The 26,321-nt window shown below is 40.6% G+C and overlaps 1 protein-coding gene across 1 annotated transcript in view; it reads right to left on the reverse strand.

Moving 5' to 3' along the window:
• LOC107374870 (netrin receptor UNC5D) overlaps positions 1-26,321 on the reverse strand; it is a 354,048-nt gene that overhangs the window by 60,080 nt on the left and 267,647 nt on the right. Inside the window, exons 5-10 of the mRNA XM_015943168.3 lie at positions 22,761-22,941; positions 21,764-21,931; positions 17,407-17,571; positions 17,075-17,107; positions 9,733-9,918; positions 2,468-2,617 (exon numbers count right to left, since the gene is read on the reverse strand). Coding sequence (XP_015798654.3) covers positions 2,468-2,617; positions 9,733-9,918; positions 17,075-17,107; positions 17,407-17,571; positions 21,764-21,931; positions 22,761-22,941 — 883 coding nt within the window. The remainder of the gene's footprint in view (positions 1-2,467; positions 2,618-9,732; positions 9,919-17,074; positions 17,108-17,406; positions 17,572-21,763; positions 21,932-22,760; positions 22,942-26,321) is intronic.

Below are 26,321 nucleotides of genomic sequence, written 5' to 3' on the forward strand. Positions count from 1 at the left end.
TTTTACCCTGTTATATTTTCATTTCCTCATGAGAACTATCCCCAAACCCATTTTTTGGCTGCATTAATGCATTTTCCTGCCTCAGCTTCAATTTGGTCGATGTAAAGATTTTTCCTGATCCAGGAGAAAGTAGCTCACTTGCGTCACCAAAAAAATTTCCTCTCCCTGAATCTGGTCTCGGTTCTGAAACCTGGATATTCTATTGACATTCTAACAAATGACTTCTGCATTGGGGACAAAACACAAAATAAAAACTGTGCATCCTGTCTACAAAGATGCACGTAACGGTCAGCTCAGGATATGTGTGTAGGGCGACTATTGCTTTGCAGCAGACTTGGTGGTCCAGTGGTTAGAGTGCCAGGCGTGTGTACGGGGGGTATGGTATGACTGGGCCAGTGCTTTTAATCGGTGTGGGACGGATAGGAATGGGGTCATGTAGGGTCATTTTAATCTGTAAAGCACTTTGAGTTGCATTCTTGTAGTAAAAGCGCTTTATAAATAAAGTTTGATTGATTGGCAGCAACTTTTCTTCTTCTTTTTAGCTACACTTGCAAGTATGATGTTTTCAACCCTTTATTGGTAAACTGTTTAAAATATATGGACTAATCTTTGCTTTTTTACCCCCAAATTCCACTACCTCTGCTCCGCTCCGACACGAACGCCGGAGCAAAATCGGTCCCGTTCTAGTCAATCAGAGCAATTCCACTACTGCGGCCGTGCTCCGGCAGTGCGGCGCCGTGCGCCGCCCTCTGTTCCGGCGTCCGGCAAAAATAGAATCGATCCTATTTTCGCTGGACGCCGGAACACCTCCGCAGTCAATGGACAGAAATCACAAACGCCCAACAGGAAAAGGAGCGAGCACAACTTCCGTTTTTCACAATACATCGATAAACAAAAGTCGTTTTTTGTTTCATATGCACAGGTTTAACAACTTTTAACAACTATCAGTGGCAGCTGAAGTTTAAATGCACAAAAGTAAGCCATAAATACAGTTTCCACTATCAAAGTAGTCACACTTTGTTGATCCAAACACTGCTGATCTGTCAACACAAATGATGGGCAGATTAAACAGTTCATTTCGATGCTTCTCCCACACAACGGGTGTTTGGATCTAACTTCCGCGTTTATTGCTCGGACTGGATCGCAAGATCTCGAAAATCCCGCGCATGCTTGTTTGCCCACCTCAGGTCTCTGCACCGGAGCGGAGCCGTTGTAGAGCGGGTAGCAGTAAAAATTGAGTTCGGAAGCGAGCGGCTGCGGAAGGCGGGGGCGGACCGGAGCGGAGCGGAGGTAGTGGAATTTGGGGGTTAGCCAGTGTGAGTCCATGTGAGGTGAGCTGAGCATCCGCTCAAGGGCTGCTTGGAAATGACCAAATTCAAAGATCTTTAGATACACAAAATAATGAATCAATAAAACTAAAATACAAAAACATGAGATCTGCTTCAGCTGGCTAAGTGAATGACTACCAAGACTAGTGGGAGTAAAACCGGTGTTAGCTAATGGCAAAGTGAGACAAAGGCAGGTACTTAAACCACTGGACTACCAAGGCCAACACAACAGCATTCTTGCCTATGACGCTGTTGTGGGTGCGTTTTGTCAGAGTGGGCGTGTGCGGAGCTTTGCTAAAAGGAATCGTTTCAGTTTTGAGTATTAATTCAGGCTGATGAAAGTAACTCATATTTAGGATGAATGACATTTTAATAGTGCCAACGACAATATTTGATCAGATATTATGCTTACCTTTGCTCTCAAAGGTTTAAAATAGCAATATATGGAACCGTGAATAAGCTAATTTCTCTTGTGTGGTGACTATAATGAACTTTTACAGTAATTTGGAGAATAAGATCCACTCTGTGCTCCGATGCTTTCATGGTTTGTGATCACGTAATGTGAAAATCTTTCATAGTTTAGACATTTTTACTTTACAAAAATAGTAACTGTTAATATTAGGAATACATCAGCTGACCTAACTTTGGTAGAGACCAAAAAGACTCACACTTTTCTCCTGGAGGCTTGTTTGTTTGTTAACTTTCTTTAAAGACACTGACTGGTATTGTGTCATGTTTAAAATCTGACTCCTGCTGCTGCAGTAACAGAAACAGATAATAAGTGAATGTACTTGGTGACGCTGAAGATCGATTCTTTGTTCAAACATCTTTGCATTTCATGGGCTTTTTCAAAATAACTTACATGTCTAGAATCATCATTTCAAATCTTTAACATGTCATTTTTTTCCAATAAACATGCATTATTAAAAAATCCCGTGTGCCACACGTGTACAGGAAGCACAAGCAGCATAGCAACAGTAACATGCTGAACATGAAGCGGATGGACGAACGGTCAATTAGCCTCGTATGAAAGGCTTCTTTAGAAGAGAAGACTCAAAGAGGGAAGGATTTTTCTTTCCCATTGAAATCTGGATGATTACCGAATTCACACGGGCTTTTAAATACTTCTGTTCTCTAACCTTTAGCCTTTAGATCAGGCAGCGGGTCAAGCAGTGAGTGCTCAGCCATTATCTCCTTGTCAATGGAGTCCTGGAAACACATGGGACTGGTATACGTGCGCGACACCGTTAGATCAGGTTGCATGGATGAGTTAATAAGCAGAGGGTTGGCTGAAAAACACAAAAAGAAAAGAAGAAAATTACTGACAGCAACTAAAACTGAGAACATTTCTGCACATTGACACTCAAAACCAGCATGTAGCTATTACCCGCATTTAAAGTTAGAAGGGCATGTCGAGACAATTATTTTTTTATCCTTTGTGAATAAGGCTGTAATTTCCTCACCATGGAAACAAGAATGGCATACCACTTACAGAAATAATGTCTTGACTAAAAGCAGCAAACAACAGCAGCAGGGGTGGTATGTGACTTTTAGCTTTCAGAAATAAAGATTCATGAAGTTATCATCCAACTATTTATATCTTTCATTTTCAACTTAGTGGCAAGGCAAGCATTGGTGACATAAATCCATCATATATTCAATTATATTGGTGAAATAACAGAAATAACCATGTTATTATGAGATATGATTATTGATCTGGCATCTGTGAGATGAAATGTATCGTAAAACTTGACGATTTATTTATTGAACACTAAATTACAACAGACGTCTATTTGCTCGATACATCAAGCTGTGTTCCTCATGTTCCTACTAAATGTTTATACCTTGATCAAGAATACAATTTATAGGCAAACATTCAGCTGTCTACATCTAATTACTAAGAGTTTTGTTTCTCCCACACACTCCGAATGCATCACGGCTTGCCCCGCCTCTCATGTGGAAAACTCTGGGAAACGTTTACGATGGCAGGGAGAATGGCTCAGTAGAAGCTAGCAAACGTCCAGAGATAGCAAACTAAAGGATGATGACAATTAGCAGTGGATCCAAGAGTGTCTTTGGATTTGGAAAGAATACATGAATCAAACATAACCACTAGTTTTGATGTTTTTGTGCAGAAACAGGATGAGTTTCGTGTGGCTCTGACATTCACCGGCGACTATTATTTTACTGACAGATGGTTGGCCTTTAAAACTAAGTATTATTTATTATTAGATAAAGGGGTCAGAGGATGGACTTTTTATTAATACCATCAAGTGGTGAATAAATTGGTTGCTAAACTAATTTATTCTGGTACCACTGCTTGTGTCAAACAGTGGTCAGAATATAATTTCATCACCTTTGAGGCCAACAAGTATTTAATTTTATATTCTAAGAAACCTGGATCAAATTTAATAATAATGTTTAAAAAGCCAGTCACTGAACATTTGGCTGGTATATTTTTGTTTTATGTGTGTCGCTGATGTCTGGGTACTGCAATGTGATTATTGATCAGAAATATTAGCACTTTTCTGCTTGCTGTAGGAATCATACTTTAATCTGTGCTGCAAGACAAGATGTCATGTCTTGATTTGCCTTTTTGCCTATTTAGGACTATTGAGGGATTTTAAACATGAAGGCTTCACTAACTGTGCATTGGATAGGGAACACCATGGTGAGTTAGGGTTAGCATCATCGTCTACTCTTTTCTAGAATAGCGAGATAATCCTTACACACGATGGCTCACTCACTGGTAGGGGTCCATCCATAAAATTATCCTTATTTATCCGGTCTTTAAACAAGGAAACATTTAAGATTGAATCTAAGATTTATGGACCTTCAACAACTTTTCCCGCCAAAGTAAGAACGCTTTTAAGTTTACATTTTCTGTTTTTGACTGTTTTCTGTGAGCAAATGTTAAAGTCTGATGTTTGGTTTTATTGCACTGATGCTGCTGAGGTCAAGTCTCCCATGTAAAATCTGACTAACCTGCTTAATATGAGGGTCAATGCATGGGTGGAGATGCATTTCATCCACACTTCCTGTTAGGAAAACCCTTCTGAAAGAGGCGCCGCCTTAGCAGCTCGAGAGAGCGGCACTGAGGCAGTGATAGACGGTACCCATCCCCCGTATACGCTGTCGGAGTTTCTCAGTCTAAACATGAGCGCGTGCACGCAAGCTCGCACTCACAGTAGACTTGTCGCTCAGGAGAAGAGCAGACAGATGTTGCAGCATTGCCGCGATCATTAGATGAAAAGGGGGAGGAGGGAATTTTTTTTCAAGGAGGCGAACGGCTCCAAGCGCCAGCGTGCCATATCAGCAGGTGATGACCCACACTTGTATAGCCTCAGAGCAACCTCAGAGCAAGGACTCCAAAGCGCTTTACACTACAGTGTATCGTTCATCCATTCACACACACATTCACACACTGATGGTGATGAGCTACGATGTAGCCACAACTGCCCTGGGGCACACTGACAGAGGCGAGGCTGCCGAGCACAGGCGCCACCGGTCCCTCCAACCTTCACCAGCAGGCAAGGTGGGTTAAGTGTCTTGCCCAACTACACAACAGTAGAATTCTCTGTCCGGAGCCGGGATCGAACCTGCAACCTTCCAATTACTGGACAACCCGCTTAACCTGTTGAGCTAGTGCTGCCCGTTGAGCCAGGTGGAGGTGCGGCTGCCTCACCTGGAGACCAGTGCAGTGCAGTCACATAGTAATTTGCTGACGTCACATTTTTCAGCTTAGCCATCAGCCACAGCTGATTCCACATGAATGTGGAGCAGAGTTTTAACCTGAAGATGGAGATGTAATTACGGTTTTGGGCTAAAATATTTAATTTTAAGTAAGTTGCACTAAACTGCTACACTAATGATTGCACATCTGCAGCACCATTAGACACTCATCTATACAGTTTATCAGCATAAAAAAAGTTAATTTAGGCATTACTTGCTCTTTAAAAGGGTAAAGAAAATGAAGAAAACAAGCCCAAAAAACTGCTCATTACTACAGAGAACAGCCAAATGGAAATTTTTCATTTTATTATATCATGCCATAGTGTTACCCCAAACATTTGGACAAAGATTGACCAATATATATATATCACATATCAGGATAAAGGCCCAAAATATCGCAATTTTTATTTTGGGCCATACCACCAAGCCAGAGTTCAAGTAATGTTAAATAGGTAAATAAATATATAATTGTAAAGAAAACAAAAACAGCTGTCTTCTGTAAAAGCTACATGTGAATTAGAAGGACATGCAGGATATTATAAAGGTTTGGCTGCTTTAGATTTTCCAACACGAGGAACGGAGACCAAGATCAAAGCGTTCCCCTGCATCCTGCGGTGTTATCAAAATGAACTTTATTATGGCTCGCTGAGGGCTCCCGCTGAGGCCCACCATAATGCCTGCCTTGTAAAAAAAAAAAAAATGCCGCAATCTGTTGGGCAAAACATAGCAAGCTGCACGGCTCTGATGTTCCTGTGAATGGAGACGAGGGACCTCATGCTTTACTTCTGGGCTCTGTGGAAATAAAATAATAAACCCTACTAATGAACAGCATTTTTAATCTGATAATCATCAATAATTGTTTGAAGTAATTTAAACATAATAACTGACAATCTTGTATTTAGGAAGATAAACTTCTTTGTTGTTAGAAGATAATTCACAAAAACACACTTTCTGCTTGTTACAATTAGTTTTCAGCCAAGTTTGATTATTTCTGACGTTTCCGCTGCGTGCTCACATAGATGACAATATTTAATTATTGGACGTTTGCACTGCAGCTCAGACTTCACGAACCTCCAGAAGGTTCAAATAAACAAACTGAAAAATTTAACACAGTCATTCTCATACTGGCTTTGGAAGCTTGTTAATAATTCAAGCTCATTAGTTATGTCATAATACAAAGACGTGAATGCATAATTTATAAAAATTACATAAATGTATAAAGTACATTAGCAGAAATAAATGACTTGCTGCTTTGATTGCTGTATTTATTTATTTTTGCAAATATGATCTCAATGTTTAAATCTTTTTTTCTTCTAATTTAAAAAAGATGACAAGCCAAAAGAACAAAACGACCGAATTAAGTGTTTGGTAAAGTTGGGGTAAAAAAAGCCAACAGAAACACATTTTTTGTGTTTTGTAAATAAAATAAAATAAAATAAATAAATAAAACTGCAGTGTCGCTGAATTGATTTGTCCCTGAAAGGGTCAAGTGGTGCGTATTTATGAAAGTTCCCTCTCCAAGTGCTCTTGTTTTGAATTACTGTACAACATCAACTCACAGCAAAGTCAAGTAGGTCATTTTGAAGATTTTTCTTAAAATGGCAGAAATATAATAATTTGTAAGCATTTAGAATTTTTGTTAAATAGCTAAAATAAATTTATTTTGATTGTTAAAACAAAAAAGATAACACTCCACAATAAGGGTCCTTTTATTAACGTTACTTAGTGCAATATTAAGCATTAATAAATTATTTAATAAAGTATTAACAACTGCATTAACCATATTATGTAATGCATTACTAAGCAGACACACACACACCCTGACCTTTGTCCTAACATTAAGAACACTTAATAGCTAACGATAGCGGGAATGTTAAAAAAGGGACCCTTTATTAATGCTTAATAATGCATTAAGTACCGTTAATAAAGGAAGCCTTGTTATAAAGTGCTACACCCCCAAGAATAACAATCATGTGAACAGGGGCTGAAGTCTTTATGATTTAAATCCTAATTAAACACAAAGCAGCTTAAAAATAACCAATCAGAAAAAAGGAGGAAATGACGATTGTATTGTGCAACACTGTAGTTTTTTAGCTGTAGTCAAAAACGGCATCTGGTGACATCGCAAACACCTTCCTTTAGAAGAAAGGCGTTTAGCGCTTTCATTTGCTTACAACAGAGATCTAAAACAAAGGGCTGTTCGTCTACAAGTATTTGCTTGTAAAATAAGGCCCGATTTACACAGACATGCCTGATTACCGCAATGGCTCTGAATATAATCTTGTCAGATAATCCTACCATGTGAGGTGTGTTAAGAGCACTTGGGTCTGCTTGCAAGGACATTGGGACCGCTCCGATCAAGAATCAGGGCTACCTAACCTGTTGGATTGTCTCGTCTTGATTTGTAGGACAAACAAACGTTTCGCCTGTTGAATGTGACGTGTAACCAGTCATAAAGTGAGGTGATGCTTTCTGCTTCTGCCAGGTTGTTTACGCCAAAGTCAAGTTTGATCTCAGGAGGTTCTATGTGATGTTCCATCTGAATGAAGAATGTTAACGGGTGAAATCGCTTCATCTATAGTGTGTAGATGTTGCCTTGTGGCTGCACACCACACCCAGTAGGACCAAAACTGTTATGTCTGTGGTTTTGCTTCTTTCTCACCTGTGCAGTGTGTCACGCTCTAAAAATAATCTAACAATCTGAAAATCCTGCAGTGTGAATCGAGCCAAAGCTACTTTCATATTAGAAAAACATTACATGCCCTATAAAACATTTTAATGGATACACTGCATATTTTTCATAATTTAAATCATTTTCTTGAGTCAGTATGTGCTAAAATGACTCATTATGGGGTTAAACAAGAGCCACGCAACCTCTATCACCCCCTGTGGCCAGAATATTCCTCTTGCAGCGTCAGACTGGTGGGCCGCTCTGTTAGAAAACATTGAGCTGACATACCTGGAGCTGCAGCATGTTTCTAGCATGTTTTAGATCATGAACACAGCTGATTTGTTTAATTTAGTGATGAATGGCTCCTGTAGACACTAAAGGAAGGCTAGGGAGGCATCCCAGCTGGTAGATTAAGGTGTTAAAAAGACAAATGCACAGCAAAAAGGTAAGTTTTGCTTTCAGTTCTACAACCAGACTCTAGGCGGTGCTAAAAGCAATCCAAAACTGGTTCCTAGTTCCCCTTTAACTTAAATGTCATTGCCTTAAAGTTTTATGCCTCAAATAATAATCTGCATTTGCTGTTAAAGAACATGAACACAAATAAACTGAATTCAAATACATCAAAAACACCAAACTGTTTGAGTTAAAGGCGTGCAACACTAAAAACACATTTATTACTGATTATAATCGGTCGCTCTGAGTTTTTCCACACAGGCTGAAATGGTAAATGGCCTGTACTTGTATAGTGCCTTCTTAGGGTTCTATGACTCCCCCAAGGTGCTTCACAACACAATCAGTCATTCACCCATTCACACACGCATTCACAGGCTGGTGGGGATGAGCTACGATGTAGCTACAGTTGCCCTGGGGCGCACTGACAAAGGCGAGGCTGCCGTGCACTGGCGCCACCGGTCCCTCCGACCACCACCAGCCGGCAACGTGGGTTAAGTGTCCACGGATACAACAGCAAAATTTTATGGTCGGAGCCGGGATCGAACCTGCAACTTTCCGATTACTGGACAACCTGCTCTACCTCCTGAGCTACTGCCGTCCCAGGCTGAACATGAAAATGGTCTCCTACACCTACCTCCTGCATTAGCTTCTGATATGAAAATAACAGTGAAACTGTAGGATACTTTTTATCTAGTTTCCTGTGGTTTTAATGTTTGATCTTGTAGTTATTGCTTTATTTTCAACTTGTCATTTTATTGTTTACTCTCATCCATTTACTCATGGCTTTATTTATATTTTGTGTTTTTGATACCATAATTTTTAATATTACTTGGGCATGTTTTATTGCATGGCGTTGTTCTGTTCAGCGCTGTGGGTTGTGTGAGCAACAGGAAAGGTGCTATATAAATAAAGCTGACCTTGACTCACAACGGGGAAGGCTGTTGTTGTTTTAATGTCCGGGAATCAGCGGCGGACTGGTAAGTAACCATTAGTATTAGCAACACCACCACACAGAAGAAGCTCCTCCAGGCTTGTGTTATTTGTGGAGGCTAAAACATCCACGTTGCAAGTCAGTGGTAGAGTGACGTTGCTGCTATCCAATCTGGGGCGAGATGTCCACATATCGGGACATAAGACTCCAAAACCTGGAGCTCAGCTGTGACGTGGGCAACTAACTGGTCAGAGAAATGGTGCACATATTATTTCTCCTCCCCGGAGAACGACTAACAAGGTGCTAATTACACCTACAGACCACTACAAATGCATTGATTAAATGAGTGAAACCACTCCTTAAAAGTTGGATACCCTGAGACACTTAAACGCCTACAGTGTAGGCAAATACTGCTGTCTGCCTCCAATGAGCTGCCTAATCTTTAACGAGGATATAGCTCATCAAAATTACTAGGTCTCTGAGCAAATTAGACACACGGGTTTGCAGTCACGAATATGGACTTGGAGAATAGTAGCTGGATCCTGGTGGGAGTCTCATGCCAGGGGCAGGTTTGGTGAGATCATGGGCACAAGAGGTGGAATCATACTTTGGCTCACCTTGTCGAGAAGTCTTGAAGCTGAAAGACTGGAACCCCCCGGTGAGGGCAGAGGAGTCGATGACATCAACTCCGTACTCACTTTGGCTCCGCCGATAAAGCGTGACTGCGATGATCAGCATCACCATGGTTACCACTCCTGCTGCCAGGCCTGAGTACAGGGCCACATCACTGGTTCTCTCCACACCTTAAAGAGGGAAAAGCAAGCCAAAAAAACAAAAAACAAAAAAAAAAATAAATAAACGTAAAGGCAATATTTTAATTAGGATGCACCAAGATGTTTTTCACCCCATAATCTAAAAATCTGAGGAAAATCCACCAAATTAAAGTTGTGGAAGCCTTTTGTCAGAGCCAAGTCTACCAAGGTTTTAAACTCCATTAGTACCTTTTTTGTTTTCTATCCCTCGTCTGCCTCCTGATACACAACTTGATTGTTCAACTATGCAGTGTTAAGGCTACTAATGAGCACCCTCGCAAGGAAGGCGATTTTAATCAACCCAGCACCTGACTGTCATTTCAAACACCGCTTGGCTCTGGCGTTGGAGGCACTCTGTGCTCCACTGGGATAATGTGACAAAACCAATTCATTAAATTAGCTCATCGGCGACGATTATGCTCTATCTGCTCCCGCCAGTATTGCGGCATCCAACTCCACAAAGAAAAACGAATGAGTGGGAAACAGAGGCTGCTAGCTTGTTCTTGAAAGATAATGAGATCTGCACTGAAACGGGACGTGCTGAGAAATCCTCTAAGTAGCCTGAAGCTCAAATGAAGGGAAAAAAATGGACAAAATATGCAAAGCGGTCTTAACAGTTGCAGGTTAATTGGGGGCTTGGGAAGTTTTGGCAGCTGGAACAGATTTTTCTTACCCTGCCTGACAAACAAAACTACAGATCTTTGTTAAGGACAAGAAAGGAGAACGTCTGCTTGTGGCATGGTAGGTATCAAACTGACACTTTAGCAAATGACCCATTTCCCTAAACAGCAATTAAACACCAGGCAGGTTAGACCTGAAACGCTGCACACGAGGACATGAAGAATAAGGGAGTAATTAGCTGATTTCTCTTTTAATTTTTGATGAAAAGGTTTTCTTCTTATAAAGACGTGTTACTCGAATTAAGTTATTAATGGATCCAGCTAGACTCAGGGGCAAAAACATTGTAGAGAGTAGCTTCACTTAGCCTTGATTATAAATTCTTAATGATTGGATAATGAGATTACGCAGTCGTAGGGTGCTAATTCAGAGTTTTAAAATAAAATTGATCCAAAGGGCTGACCCGGTCACTTTTAAATAATAACCCTGATGATGATGCTTCATAATTAAGGGGCCATTTTGAAGTGTTCTACTGGATAAATGCTATGAATGATTTATGTCCTACTCTTAGATAGCTTCCCAAATGGGCTCGTTTTGGAGAAATCCATTACAGTAATGACAAGACGAAATCTCTAAAGTGTCAACACAGTTTGTGTAAATATTATTTTATAAACCTTTACACCATTTTACGTGGAATGTTGTTTACATGCAAGAATATCGGCAACAGCAACAACATGTAAGCTCATTTGGTAAATCCAGAGGCCGAGTTCTGCAGGAAAGTCCCAACTTTATGTTTATGTTTATGTATTTAGCAGACGCTTTTGTCCAAAGCGACTTACAAATGATAATCGGCATATTGCCCTTGAGGCTAACAACAATAACAACAACAACTTGACATCAGTCATGGAAAGTAGGGAACAAGGAGTGGACAGTAGAGAGGGGGGATGGGTGCAGGGAGGGTGCTAGTTTAGAAGATGCTCTCTGAAGAGCAGGGTCTTCAGGAGTTTCTTGAAAATTGAAAATTGAAAAGGAAGCCGCTGTTCTGGTAGTAAACTTTCATGCCAATGAGAATCTGAAGATGGTGTGAAGGTTTATATTACAACATCACATGTGAAATATATCAGATCAGCAATATATAAGATGTCAGCAATAACTTTATTCAATAAAGTCACAACTATAAAACCTGTTGAACCCAAGCCCCCATAATTCGGGTCTGGAAGTGAAGCCAACAAGGAAGTGACAAAAATTGCAGTTCCACCCTCATCCACTAGGGGCTGGTGTCAGAAGCGAGCAAATCCTCATTGACTCCCATGTTAAAAATACCAATTTCACAGCAGAAATAAACATGTTTACAGCCTGGTTCCAAAACATGTTTTAGGTTTAATAGATCTAGTTTGCACTTATGACAACTCTGAGGGGGGTGAATTTTTTTTGTCACTCTTCTGTTTAAGTGTATTAAATGCCTAAAATTCTGTATAATTAATGAGCATCAGACCCGCGTGACCGCAGAGCTAGCTCCAGGGAAAGGCATCAGCCTGAGCCTCGGCCTCGCCTGAAAACTGTTCCGCTATTTTTAGTCTCTCAACCTAGACCATTAGTTGTGCCGTTTGTGTGTTCTTTTTGGATATTATTTGTGCAATTGTTGGGCAAAATGACTTGCTGTGGCATTAATTGCACTAATAGAGCGTCCAAGGAGTCTCCACTTCATTTTTTTGGGTAAGTAAAATTATATTTATGTATTTTAGGTCACTGCCGAGCTGAGCTTAGATTTTAACATGTTCTGTTTAACCATGAAATTTAAATGTAATAGGGTAAAACCCAGTGCATTTAACATAATGCTGCACTTTAGAAAATGGGTTGAAATATGACATGTTGGTGGAGCTGGGTTTATGTTTATGTATTTAGCAGACGCTTTTGTCCAAAGCGACTTACAAGTGATAATCGGCATGTTGCCCTTGAGGCTAACAACTACAACAACGACAACTTGACATCAATCATGGAGAGGAGGGAACAAGAAGTGGACAGTAGAGAGGGGGACGGGTGCAGGGAGGGTGCTAGTTTAGAAGATGCTCTGTGAAGAGCAGGGTCTTCAGGAGTTTCTTGAAAATTGAAAAGGAAGCCGCTGTTCTGGTAGTGCTTGGAAGGTCATTCCAAGCACTACCACAATAAAACTTCCACTGTTATGCTGATGATAGTCAGTTATATTTATCCATTAACCCTGATGAACCTAATCGGTTGGGTAGATTACAGGCTTGTCTTGAGGACATAAAAACTTGGATGACTCTAAACTTCTTGCTTTTAAATCAAGACAAGATGGAAGTTCTCATCTTTGGACCAGAAATCCAGAAAAGAAAATTGCTTAGCCAATCGCCTGACCTTAATGGCATTACATTAATCTCCGAGAACAAAGTAAGGAACCTTGGTGTTATCTTTGACCAGGAAATGTCTTTCAATTCCCAGGCTAAACAGGTTTGTAGGATTTCCTTTTTCCACCTTCGGAAAATTGCTAAGATTAGAAGCATCCTTTCCAGGAGTGATGCTGAAAAACTAGTTCATGCATTTATTACATCAAGACTGGATTACTGTAATTCATTACTCTCAGGAAGTCCACAGAATGTAGTTAAAAGTCTTCAGCTTGTCCAAAATGCTGCAGCTAGAGTTCTGATGAGAATTAAAAACAGAGATCATATCTCTCCTGTCTTAGCTTCCCTACATTGGCTACCTGTTAAATTCAGAATAGATTTTAAGATCCTTCTTCTCACATATAAAGCTCTTAATAATCAAGCTCCATCATACATCAGTGACCTGATTGTTCCATGTGTTCCTGACCGAGCACTTCGCTCTCAAACTGCAGGTTTACTGGTGGTTCCAAGAATATCTAAAAATAGGATGGGAGGCAGATCTTTTAGCTATCAGGCTCCTCTCCTGTGGAACCAGCTCCCAGCTTTAGTCTGTGAGGCAGACACTTTGTCTACGTTTAAGACTAGGCTTAAAACATTTTTATGTGATAGGGCCTATGGTTAAAATATGATGTTAGCCTAAATCTGGACAAGTGGGGGAGTAGAAGGAGGTGGAGTGTACAGTCGGTAAAGACGGCTCTCCCTTGCCCTGCCTCCAACATGCCTCCATCCAAATAGGATAGATTATCCAGAGTTATCCCTGTAGTTATGCTGCTATAGGCTTAAGCTTGGTTTATGCTTGACGCATTCACTTTCCGCTTGGTGATGCGGTTCGCGGATGGAACGCGCTTCACAACTCGCAGCGTTTATGGTTCGTGCGGCTCGTCTCTGTGGTGAGCCAATATTCTCCCAAACTGAACGGGGCAGCATGGAGCTCTACAGCATGCATCCAACACTACACCATAGTAGAAGTAGAAATTACTGTTTACAACATGGCATTTCATCATATTTAACAGCGTTCTCATCTTTTCCGACAGTGTGAGCTATTTCTCTCCAAGAATTATTAACAACATGTTGATCACGGTGATCTCTGAGAGCTGAATCATACAAATGTCTGTATTTACGAACCTCTGCCATACTAGTTCTTGCCGGTCCGCCATGTTTTTCCGCGTCCGTCCGTCCGCGTGGTTAGAAATTTTCAGAGGTGCGCGTTGCGGAAATTCTGGGCCGTGCAGAGGTGCGGTGGAGGGGCGTGGTTGTTAAAATGACGCAAAATGACGCAACTTTTCCGTGCGGACCTCGCGTACGCGTCAAGCATAAACCAACCTTTAGACTGCTGGAGGATACACTGACCACTTTTCACACTCTACTACTTTCTTGTACAATCTGCTCTTTAACTGTATTATTTTCTGCAATTTCAGCTGTTAACTTTATTTTCTCTATAAGAGTTTTTCTCCCCAGAAGAAGCTACAATGATGTTCTGCTGAGCTGTGGTGGCCTCATGGAGGGGGTCATCGTCTAGCACACTGCTGCTAACCACTTAAACATTCTCCCTCTCCTGATAACTTTTTGCTTTCCTTGACGTTGGATGTGCTACTACTAGTTTACCCGTTTAATTATAGATTCACTAGGATAAATACAATAATGTTTGTCTCTCACCAAATAGAATATTTACTAAGAAATCACAATATATCTATAGACACATTACTTTGTCTTTGTGTGAGTGTGTGTGTGTGCGTGTGTGTGTGCCTGCTCTGTCTTCCCGATCCCCAGTGAGTCGTGGAGGATGGCTGCTTATACGGAGCCAGGATTCTCTGGAGGTTTCTTCCTGTTAAAAGGGAGTTTTCCTCTCCACTGTCGCTTTATGCTTGCTTAGTATGAGGATTGCTTGATGCACTTTGCTGGGTTCCTTATATAGGAAACATTATTTCTGATTGGCTTAATGAACTGACCTGAATTGGAATGTTTATTATGTGAAGTGCCTTGAGACGACTCTTGTGGTTTGGCGCTGTATAAATACAATTGAATTGAATTTAAAGGGAGTAATTGTTAAAACTGGTAAAGCTGAGCAACAACGATTCCACAGGAAAGCAGAAAGGCAAATGGGATTAAATTAAAACACCGTTCTGGATGATCAGCTCAGTGCTACGGTGGCCAGTAGAGGTTTTGCCTTTTGGACCTGGTAAAGCCACAGTACGTCCTACCCACCTGATGCTGCACAACAGGTGTTGTGCAAGAAGTGATGGTCTGCCAAACATTGATCAACCACCACAGGAGTGTGCAGTCTGGCTGAGCTGTTTTCCTCACACCAACACAGCTGCACAAGGACTTTAGCATCACCAGCTGGACATGCTCTCAGATGTGATCACTATTGGTTTTACAGACATTTGGGGTTTGGGTGTTTGCTGCACTTAATGAGATCATTAAGAGTCAGAAAACACAGGCACGATTTATTCTATTTATTCATTCGAGTATCACATGATAAAGAGACAATGTGTATTTTTACATTTAGTCTCTGAGAAAATCCATCAAAATGAATAAAATGATGCCCAGTCATTGGCGGCTTCGTAATATATAACCATAAAAATCAGGTCTAAATTACATAGGGTGCAGGTCTAGCGTTTCTGGCGGACGCCACATTAGACACCATGCTTCCTTCTGGCTGGCTCGGGTGCTGCGCCTGTCGATGGCACTAGAATCTGGGTCTAAACAACTTTACGACTTTACCACGTTCAAAAACATTTGAAGTAAGAAACATGAATTTAATAACAAAACTGCAAAACTCTTCCTAAAACACAGGGTATGTGAAACAACAGACTCTGAAAAGAGATGCAATATATTTTGGCTGAGCGGTATTGCCGTAGTATGATGATCAGCTGCAGGTGCAGGACAACGAGCAGATCCGGAAACTACAGCGCTTTTTTTTAAAACGCTATTTGTCTCTGAGCTGCATATGGATGCAAACTCAACTGCCTGCATTAGCCTTAGAAAGTAAATAGACGGTAGAACAATCCAGTCAGAAAAAGCCAGCCTCCTCTACGTCACAGAGAAAATGAGCATTAATGGCTCCACCCACTTTGGCTTTGGTTTGTGGAAGGCTGCGTTGACTTTGAGAGAGCATAGTGTGCTTCAGCTAGCAGAAGCTAACATTAGCATTAGCAACTCTACAAAATGGTTGAACATGTTTGACCTTGTTTTATTTGTGGAGATAAAACATCAATGTTGCATTTTGTACCCAAGAAAGATGAACGAATGAAGGCAGCAGAAGAGCTACGTTGTTATTAGCCAATGAGAAGTGACATATTTGCACATCATGAATATTAATTAGCTGGACCTGCTTGCTGTTTTTGGCCCTCGACTCCCCTGTCCAACTTCTACCTCCTTAAACAGGAGTGCCAGGGTTTTTTCACACCAAACAACTCACACAGATGCATTGAAATAACGAGTGAATAAAACCTATAAGGACGGCCACATTGTGCTGCAAAAACAAAACCAAACTTGGACTCTCCAGCCCTGCAAAGGTAAGTGTAAAAATGTTCGTCATCAGAAAGTACGGAAGACTTCTGAGTACCAGAACAAGGCCACTCGTAATGAAAAACATGTTTTTTCCTCATCATTCCACAAAGATCAGAATTCTGAAGCACAAACTGACAAGCCTTGGCACAAAAAGTTCTTCATTGTGCCGCATTAGAAAATATTGATTAAAAACAACTTTACTACTTTCAGATAAGTTTGCAAACAAAAACCACTAAAACCATGAAAAACCATGGAAACCAAGATTAAAACGAACAGTTTTAAAAAGAAAAATGTCTCCTTTAATTTAGTTTTGTTGATTGTAAAATGAAATCCTGCGGAGGGTGAATCATTTGGCTACCTGTGTGAGCCATAAGCGAGAAGACATCCTGCCAGTGCTGACTGACTTGTAAAGCGATGCGCGTGTGATTGTGCTGCAGGGGTAATTACATTTGCCGTAAAAGACTCAGTGGCTGTATATAAGCTCATGATTCATATGTTTTGGGAGTGAATAAGGAGCTGGAGCACCAGTAGAGAGACCAGCCCGTGTTGGGCTGATGAGAGGAGTTACGGTTCAGTGTTTCTTTGATGTTATTACGGGGGAGAAATTCACTCACCCTGTGGCTTAGCGTCATGCAGCAGCTTCCGATCTGCGGACAGAAATAAACACAATCATTTGAGAGTTCCGTCGTAGCGTTTGTAAAATTGTTGGTTGATTCAAGTCATTGCTTGAGCATGCATCCATGCCTGAGCACACTGCGCCTGAGTGAATGAGTAATGAAGATGGATGGAGTTGTTTTTAATGAGCATGATTATAATGACGACCATGATCTCGCCTGCTCTGCCAAACATGAACATTAAATCCATAATGGACACAATGCATGTGACAGTAATGAGGCTGAACTTATTTACATTTTGAGCCGGCGATAAAGAAAGGGATGCTACCCACTCTGCGTGCACAGGCCGCCTGTGCAGTTCTCTGCAGCCGCCGCCACGCCGTCACACAGTCGACCGCCGTGTTTGGGCTCCGGCGCTGTGCACTCTCTGCTGCGCTGCCTCTCGCAGTCTGAGCTACACACAGACCACTCGCTCCACTCCCCCCATCCGCCATCCACTGCGGGATCAAACAAGCCTTTTTTATTTTGCATAATAAATTGCCGGAGCACAAGCACACACAGGAAATTATGCGGCTCTGGAAAATTCAGCAAGGAGGCTTTGCCTTTTCCTCCCGTACAGCACCTAGTCCGAGCTGATTAATCTACATGTAGTTTGGAACTTTATGAAAACATTTTCAAAGCAACTGTTGCTCGGCTCACAGGAGCTTCATCCTGCGTGAGTCAAAATATGTTTGCACCCTTGTAAGCTCGGAGCACAGAGTCCATGTTTATGCCATCCTCAATCAAGTCTCCTGTCCACCTCCAAAAGCTGTTTTTGCTCTTGTCCTCTTGCTAATCTAAGGCGTCCTGTTTACGTTTATGAGTCATTCAGAAGAAAAAGCGCACTGCCACCCCTGATAACAGATTCTCTTCAAACTTATAAATGTTTTTATCCAAGCCTTGCAGTGGTTGAAATCATACGTTTCTTGTTTAAAAGCACTCCAGTCAAGACTGCTCCATAATTTAGATTGCCAGATGACTGCTGCCCTGATCTCTCTTTTCCTCACAAGTTAGGCTACGCATGTTTGTTTTCCTCTCCTTTTTGAGGCAAACCTCTTGATTTCTGAAAGATATTGTCCTCAACTGCATCTCAGTTCAGGCACAGGCTGGTGTCACAAGTTCAGGGCTGGTAAATAGCTACAAAAACTGTCTGAATATCCACAACTGGCCTCTTCTACCCTTCAAGACTCTATTAAATGTCAGCGTTAAAATAACCTTGTGGAGTTTGACTACAACAAAATGCTGACACTGAGAATTCTGGGGTGTCGGCTGCCAAAAAGCACTATTTAAAAACAAAAAGTGGACTTAATTTTATCATTATTTGCTTTCCTGCTAAAACTTTCTAATAATAAAACTGACAACAACCTTGTGTCTATCCGTCTGTCTGTTGGAGACAGCCAGCCAGCCTGGGTATGTCTGACTTCTGTAAAATCAGCAGTTTGTGGTTTAATGGGGAGTTTTGAGCAGTGCTGATTCTCAGCCACGCAGCTACAAAAACTATTTGGAGAAAACTAAGAGTTGTTTGATTGTGCTGAGTTTGTTTGGTTGAATTTATACAGATTAAAACCACCCCCAGAATGTGTGTGGGTCTTGGTTGAGTAGCCCTGTTGGACACAGATACAGAACCTTTGGTGTTGGTGTTGGTCGGCTCTGCGTGCCGTAAATGCTGATTATATCTGAGTCTGTGCTGCTGTAGGAGCAGATAACTTCACATGGAACTTGTGCTTCACTGGACAAACACGGTCCAGCATCATGTGAGTCACCTTCTTCACCAAGACTTATGTTTCATTGTGTTAATAAAAAATATTCTGAGATTAACTACAAAAAAACATGAAAAGGTGGTAAATGACTTCATGTTTTCACCTGTAAATCACAGACACTTTATATACAGTAGGGATGTAAGAAAATATCGATATGGAAATATATTGCAATATTTTTTTCCTGCGATATTACATTGATATTCAAAAGTGGTGTATCAAATTTGTGGAAGAAATTACATGCAAAAGTTTGTGTATTTTCTTTTCTTTTGCTGTAATTCAAACGCCGACGCTAGTTGGCAGCAGTGTGCAATGGGTTTTATTTCCACCGTCGAAATGTAAATCCCTCTGTTATGGTTCAGATACCTCAAGGTAAACATGTTAAATATCAGATTGGACTGTTTATTGAATTTTCCTACAATAAATTCAGTCCAAAAAAAATCACTGATATTGTCTGGCTGAATGTGCGATGAAACGATATATATATTGTAATATATCATATCAACCTCCTGTATTGCGATACATATCATATCGCCAGAATTTCACCAATTCACATCCCTAGTATACAGTATTTAACATTAATATATATATATATATAAATATATATAAATGTATATATATATAAATGTATATATATATATATATATATATATATATATATATATAAATATATATAAATGTATATATATATATATATATATATATATATATATATATATATATATATATATATATATATATATATAATTTATAGATGTGATTCTCTGTGTATTTTATTGTTTTGGGAGACGTGTTTTAAAGGATTCCTGGACATTTAGATTGTTTAAGTTTTACCCATCTTTGCTAGAGGTTGGCCAATATTGTTTTTTCTATTGCCGATGACAATATGCATGGTCAGCCAATTCTTTAGGCTGATATCTAGATGATTTCTGCCCTTTTTATGAAGATGAATCCGTTTTTGAACTCTACATTTAACAAACTGTTAAAACTTCATTGGTGCACTACTCAGTGTTAAAAATCTAACTAAAACTAATCAAACAAATCAATTAATAGACCAAGTCTTAACTATTCAAAACTAATATTTAAAAATAAATTACAGTTGAAAATGCTTTTTAGGGCATTTATTATGCAGATGTTCAGGAAGGTAAATGTAGTTTTAAATTTAATTCTGCAGCAGCATCGGGCTGCCTGGGGATGTGCCCGATTTTAAATCAGCTTTTCTAAGAAGGTATCGGTCTACCCCTAATTGGAACAAAAGTCCTACGGCTCTAGAGTTTTCCCTACCTGATTTCACTTGGATAAAGCCCAGTTCACGAGGTCTCTTAAATTGTTGGGCCATTTTAAAGCATGTGTGGTCTCTAATGTTCTGAAAATTGTCTGACAATTTTAAAATCCTGCTTTGTGAACTTGGCCTTAGACTGTGATAACTTGTGGGGTTGTTCTGGTTCTCAGTAGCTGAGTTAGCATGTTGGACTGGTGAATGGATATGGAGGCTAGAGGTACAGGCTCAAAGATTCTATGGAAGGCTGGTCTGGTCCCTGTTCTTCTGTTCTCATGTGTGCTCCTCAGTACTTCCACTCTTTCTGCTGGCTGAACCATTACAGCTGTAAGTTTAATTAGTGTTTTGTTTCCTTATATAATATTTATTTTGAGAGAGTTCTAGATGTAGTTTGTATTTTGGCGTGGAGGAAAGGAAAGGTCAGAGCCTTCCTCCAGTTTTGGTTTATTTCATACTGTTTTAGGAAGTAGGGCATAAACCAGGAAGAAAATGCCATTCCCCACAGTTCTTGGTTCTGTGAGGTTTCCTCTGACAGGCTCTAGTGAATGGGTGATTGTGCTGGTGTTACTGCCTGGAATCGAAGGGTTACTAGTTTAGCTAGTGCCACCATTTTCTGTGTGAAATCAAAATGCAATGAGCATTGCATGCTTCTCCATCTGATGTGCACAAATAAAAACTGCAGGTTGTTTTGGGAATTAAACACCTGTAAGAAAAAAAATCCCAAAGGGCCAATTAGTCCAGACACATCCCTTCTTGTCTTTGTCAGAACCAATGAGCCCGGTTGTGATACTCGTACTGTTGGATCCTTTGGATTCACGATGGGGTGCAGGGTGTTGCCTCCACAGACTTTACTTGTTCCAGTCCATCATGCCTGATCGCATTGGGATCTGGAGAGTTTAAAGACTTAACGTCTTTGACACTTTGCTGTGTTGCTTGATCCAGAGCTGAGCCAGCTCAGCAACAAAGTTTAGGCGAGGCAACACCCACATGCTCACATAAGTGTCTAAATCCACTGATTCCCAGCAGGATAGAACTGCAAAAAAACAGTGTTACGCCTGTCAGTGGTTTTAATGTTTTGGCTTATAGGTGGCTTGATTGAAACAAAATGACTTACTACTATTACTGCTAGTACTACTACTACATATTCAAAAATGAAAATACCAAGAGCATATACGTGGTATAATCCATGCTATGCACTATATTAGAGGCTTAAACTTTCAATAAATTATATGTAAATAAAATATTGTTGTGTACAAAACACCATTGTTCTTCATTTCCAAAACATGCGTACGTTTATGAAAACAAAGTGAATAAAAACACCATTTTAAACAGAGTTTTGTTACGTTTTCTGCGATGTTTGAATCCAAAATGGTTTTCCTTACGTGTTTTGGTGCCGTTTTGATGGATAAATAATTCAGAGGTCAGTGTTCAGTGGTTTAACATACACTGCTGCCAAGATGGCCTGGTACACCACCGGGCTAAAACGAATAAAAGGCTGTCAAATTCCCGGGGTGACGTAGGACTAAAAATGCTGAATAAAGCTATGAATTTTGGATCTATGGAATATAAAAAGGACAAACAATCACGGCATGAAGGCTAAAAGCTCGCCGCTACCTGGACACACGGTGTTGCATGGGCTCTTCTGCGACGGCGTTCCCTCGCAGAAGGCTCCTCCGTTTAGGGGAGCTGGATTGGTGCACGTTCGAGAACGTTTCTGCACACCTCGACCACAGTGCACGCTGCAGGGGGACCAGCCTGTCCACGACGACCAGCCTCCATTCACTGAGAGGGTCAAAGGGGTGAGAAAACACAACAGGAATGAAAACTGGATTACACGGTGTGTGTGTGTGTAACAAGATACTTCAGTTTCAGGATGGTGGCATTGGGCTGAGCCAGAGGTGTTCTAAAATAATACAACATGACAGGTAAATAAGCTCACTGGCCTTCACAGGAGTAGAAAAATGCTATTATTCAGTTGAGTACATTTGTTTAAGGTTACTGACAGTAGTAAACCTGTCAGAGACTTTATCACCATTATGTAAATTGATTGATGGGACTTGGCAATTTAGAGTTTCTAGAAAATCAGATGTATTCCTGCTGCAGTTTAACACCCTCTCTGAATAAATAGAAAAGCATGACAGGAGGTCAGTGAAATGAGTATGGAAACACTCCAATCAAGGCTCCGCTTTAGTGAAAGAAAAGTGTTGCAGCCGTGACATTATAATTTCACCCTCTACAGGGCCATAAAACGCTGGGAAACATTGTTTGGTGGCCTGCAGCAACAGCGTGTATTTAACGCTGGCAGATAAAAGCAGGACCACACTGTGGCTTTTCCATCATTAATAATGAAGTTCTTGTAAATATCGTGCCTGGCTCTTCTTGTTTAACACAAAGGATCATTGGCCCATTACCTGTTCATTAGAGTAAAAAATGAGAAAAACGGCCCTCTGACGCTCTCTGCTTTAACTCGTCAGGGAGGAAGGCTCAACACCGTGCTTTGAGGAGAAGGATGATATTTCTACCCGGGAATTCAACATCTTCTTGCTTTTGTACACTGTAAAACCATTAAAATCCTCTGCAGAGAGAATAAAACCCTGGAAGGACGTCTCACCATAAACCACAACCACAGCTGTGGCACTGCGCCTCTTAGCCACGATGTTGCTGGCTGCGCAGGTGTAGTTCCCCGAGTCAGAGAGACGGGCTTCTGAGATAATTAGATCATGGTCCCCTCTCGTGTTACTCATGCCGTCATCGCCAAAACTCAAGGGCTCATCATTTTTCAGCCATTCCACCTTAAAAAAGCAGAACATGTCACGTTATTCCAGGTTAAATGTGAGAAATCTCACACCAGTTGTCATCAGCGCTAAAACGGTTCCAACACTAGCAACTTTTTCCTGAGCTGCGGTAACACTTCTGTGCAGAGACCTCTAATATGACACATCTCTGGAGGTTTTCATGAAATTAAAAAGTATTATTATCCACATTCTCTTTTAAGTGCATATGCTTAAGAAGCCTTGGCTTAGTTTCCTGCCATCACACACAATTGTGAAAAAGTGGGATGCTCCTAAATGTGGACAACTTTCAGAGTTTCATGGCATTATCAGTTTTATGTACAGGAAATAGCAATGTCATAAGCTATTTTTTATTAATACAAAATTACAACAGTTTACTTAAAAATGTTGTTTTGGTCAAAATGAAATAAAAGTGATTTCTAAACCTTTGAAAAAGTCACTGTTTTCTTCTTTGTTGCATCATTATTTCTCACAGTTTGGAGAAGATATGAAACAAGCTTCTGCAGTTTTGAAAACAACATGATGATCTAGTCATGTCCGGCATGAGATGACATCTGCTCAAACTGAGGTCCTCCGTTGTCTTCTTTTTTTGTTTAAACCACATGTTTTCAGGGAATGACGAGTCTGAACCGTGAGCTTAGAGCCTGGAATGTTCTACCAAAGAGCCACAGTTGTCATTTCTGCAGAACGGGATTTGGAATTGTCTGATGAAACAACCCGAACCTTTTCTAAAAACACGTTTTTGTCTGTGTGCATCTATGTGATCATTTCTAAGTTAGCTAACTATCTCCTATAGCACTGGGCAGATTTTAGAAGTTGACTAGATGCTGACTGAAAACTGATAAACTTTTGACATCCACCACATTCAAGATGGCTGCTTTTGAACAGAATTCCCCAAACCCACAGTGGAAGCATCAGCAGCGCAGAATGGCAGCAGAATGTTGCTGCTTCAAATAGAACACTGTAAAGTCTATCGCAGGAATGTCCAAACTTTTCAAGACGAGGGCCAAAATCATGAAGTTAAAACTCCTCACAGGCCACAAAAATAAAATACTTTTAAAAAATGCAAACATTATTTTATATTTTTTATTTGTTCTGTTCAAAAAAAGACCTAAATAGATATATTAGTAAAAATGTGAACATAAAATTCACAATTCTAAAAACGCTAGAGGGCAACGCAAAATCACTCCGAGGACCACAAATGGCCCCCGGACCCTACGTTGGACACACCTGGTCTATAGGAGTGAGCTAAACTGGCAGCAGTGTGGAATATTTGAGGCGTATCCCAGAAGCGGCTCTTGCACCATGCCGCTAAATAGTTTTGGGATCTATTTTTCCCGTTAGTCGCTTCTGCTTCGGCTAGACAGGAAGTCAGACATGAGTTAAGTGTAAATTTTCTGGTAATTTTCAAAATAAAAGACTATTGCAGAGATGAGATTTCTCATCTATGTAGATGATGTCATAAATATGTGAATGTGACCTAATGGCATATTTGCTTCCAGCATCTTTTGGGAAGTGCAACGGTGTGTTTTTATGGCTTGAATCTCTTCAGTGGAGAGAGACGTTATATACGACATCAAACAGTGATATCAAATGTGTTCTCCTTCTTCTTGGTTTAATGGTGTACGGCATAAACAAACTGTGACCTTTGGAGTCTTGAGGGGTTTTGTGATCTTGCAGGTCTAGCGATGAGGATGGCGGAGAAGCCGCAACGCAAATGAGATGCTCCCCCGGGTTGGATTGAGGCACCGCAAAGCAGGTGAGTAAACTGTCCTGCTGCCGTTCTGCGCCGCTGATGCCTCCAGTGTGGATTTGAGGTAAAACTTTATTGCCCACCACAGTGGATATTTTTCTTTTGCTCCCCAGGACAAAACAATTAATGCATGTTGTGACACTATGTTATGGTTTAATCTCATAGTTTACACTGGTTAAGTATCATTACAACACTGGGAACAAATGGTCAGTAGAGGCACCCTGTAATGCCTTCTAGGGCTAGGCAATGTGGCAGAAAAATCAATATCAGGAGATTTGAGGATATCACCTCGATAACGATAAATGGACGATAACTACAGGTATGCGCAGAAGCAAAAGTTGTCCACTAGATGGGGCTGTCACATGTATTACGTTGAGTCACATTTTTACGTGACTCAAGGTGGTACAGCTTCTTACAGGGACATGAACTTGGCTTACCTGCACACATCTTTTTATTTTTTAATAATCAAATTTATTGACATGGGAAAAATAATCTCGATAAGAGTCAGAAATTTCGATAACAAAAAAATTTCGATTTATTGCCCAGCTCTTCCAAGGGCTCAGTTGTTCGAACTGAGAGGAAAAGAGAGGATGACTACTGTCCGCTACAGTGTTCCTCGCCCTTTCAGCAGCCAGATAGGATGTGGTTTTTTTTAAGTCTGTCAAGTGTTTTTGTCAGCCCATGAAAAAAATGAAAAAGTTTGTCCTTGGATCCACAGCTTACATGACCAAACCAGGCCAAGAGATGTAGAACGAAAACACTTTTAAGAGTTTTATGTCGGTTTTGATTGGTTATACATATTGTATATGAGAACAGTCGTTTGACTAACTGTTTAAACTTATTTTTACGTTGGTTTTTTTATGCTATCCATCTGCTGTTCTTTGGTGTAAAGCTAATTATGTGTCTATTCAGTTACTGCTGCCTCTTGGCCAGATCATTGGCCAGATCATCGTCGTAAATGAGAATGAGTTCTCAATCAATTCATCTGGCTAAATAAAGGTTAAATAACTAAAATAAATAAGTTGCTTTATTAAAGAAGCTCTGAAGTTTGCTGGCCTACCCGTAAACTTCTGAGCTTCTTTAGAAGGAGATCAGCATTAGCTGCGTATCCACTCTACATAGGGTAGATTCTGGGAGTGGGGCAGGTTGCTTGGTCCTCTCAGCCATTGTGTCTGTTGTGTGAGACGCACACCGTGAAGGTCCGGAAGTTGGAAACGGGCTTGTTAGCAAACATTAAAATAGATACAGCTCAGTTTTACAGATTCTCAGCAAAAATGTGGCCGTGAGTCATTTAGTACACATAATCCATGTGCTGACAGGTTGTGTGAGAGGTTGGGATTGAGCAGGGCATTACCATGATTTATCCAAAACGGCAATTTCCATCCCTTCTCAGCAAAGATAATGGAGATACTCATTCCTTCAAGGAATGGCAAGCTTTTAATTGTAGTGATGCTTTTTATCGTTTAATTTTAGATTTGGAACTCCGTGTGTTTTCAGCTCATCTGCTTCTCATCCAGTAATCACCCCGCTCTAGTCATCTAGTCCTTGGTGTCTTGGCTCTTTTGCAGTTCCTGCTGTTGCTCTGTGCCACCCATTTGGTTGGTTTAGGGCTAGGCCAGCATTTTTA

This window comes from Nothobranchius furzeri, chromosome 6, assembly GCF_043380555.1.
Source record: "Nothobranchius furzeri strain GRZ-AD chromosome 6, NfurGRZ-RIMD1, whole genome shotgun sequence".
Classification (NCBI taxonomy): Eukaryota; Metazoa; Chordata; class Actinopteri; order Cyprinodontiformes; family Nothobranchiidae; genus Nothobranchius; species Nothobranchius furzeri.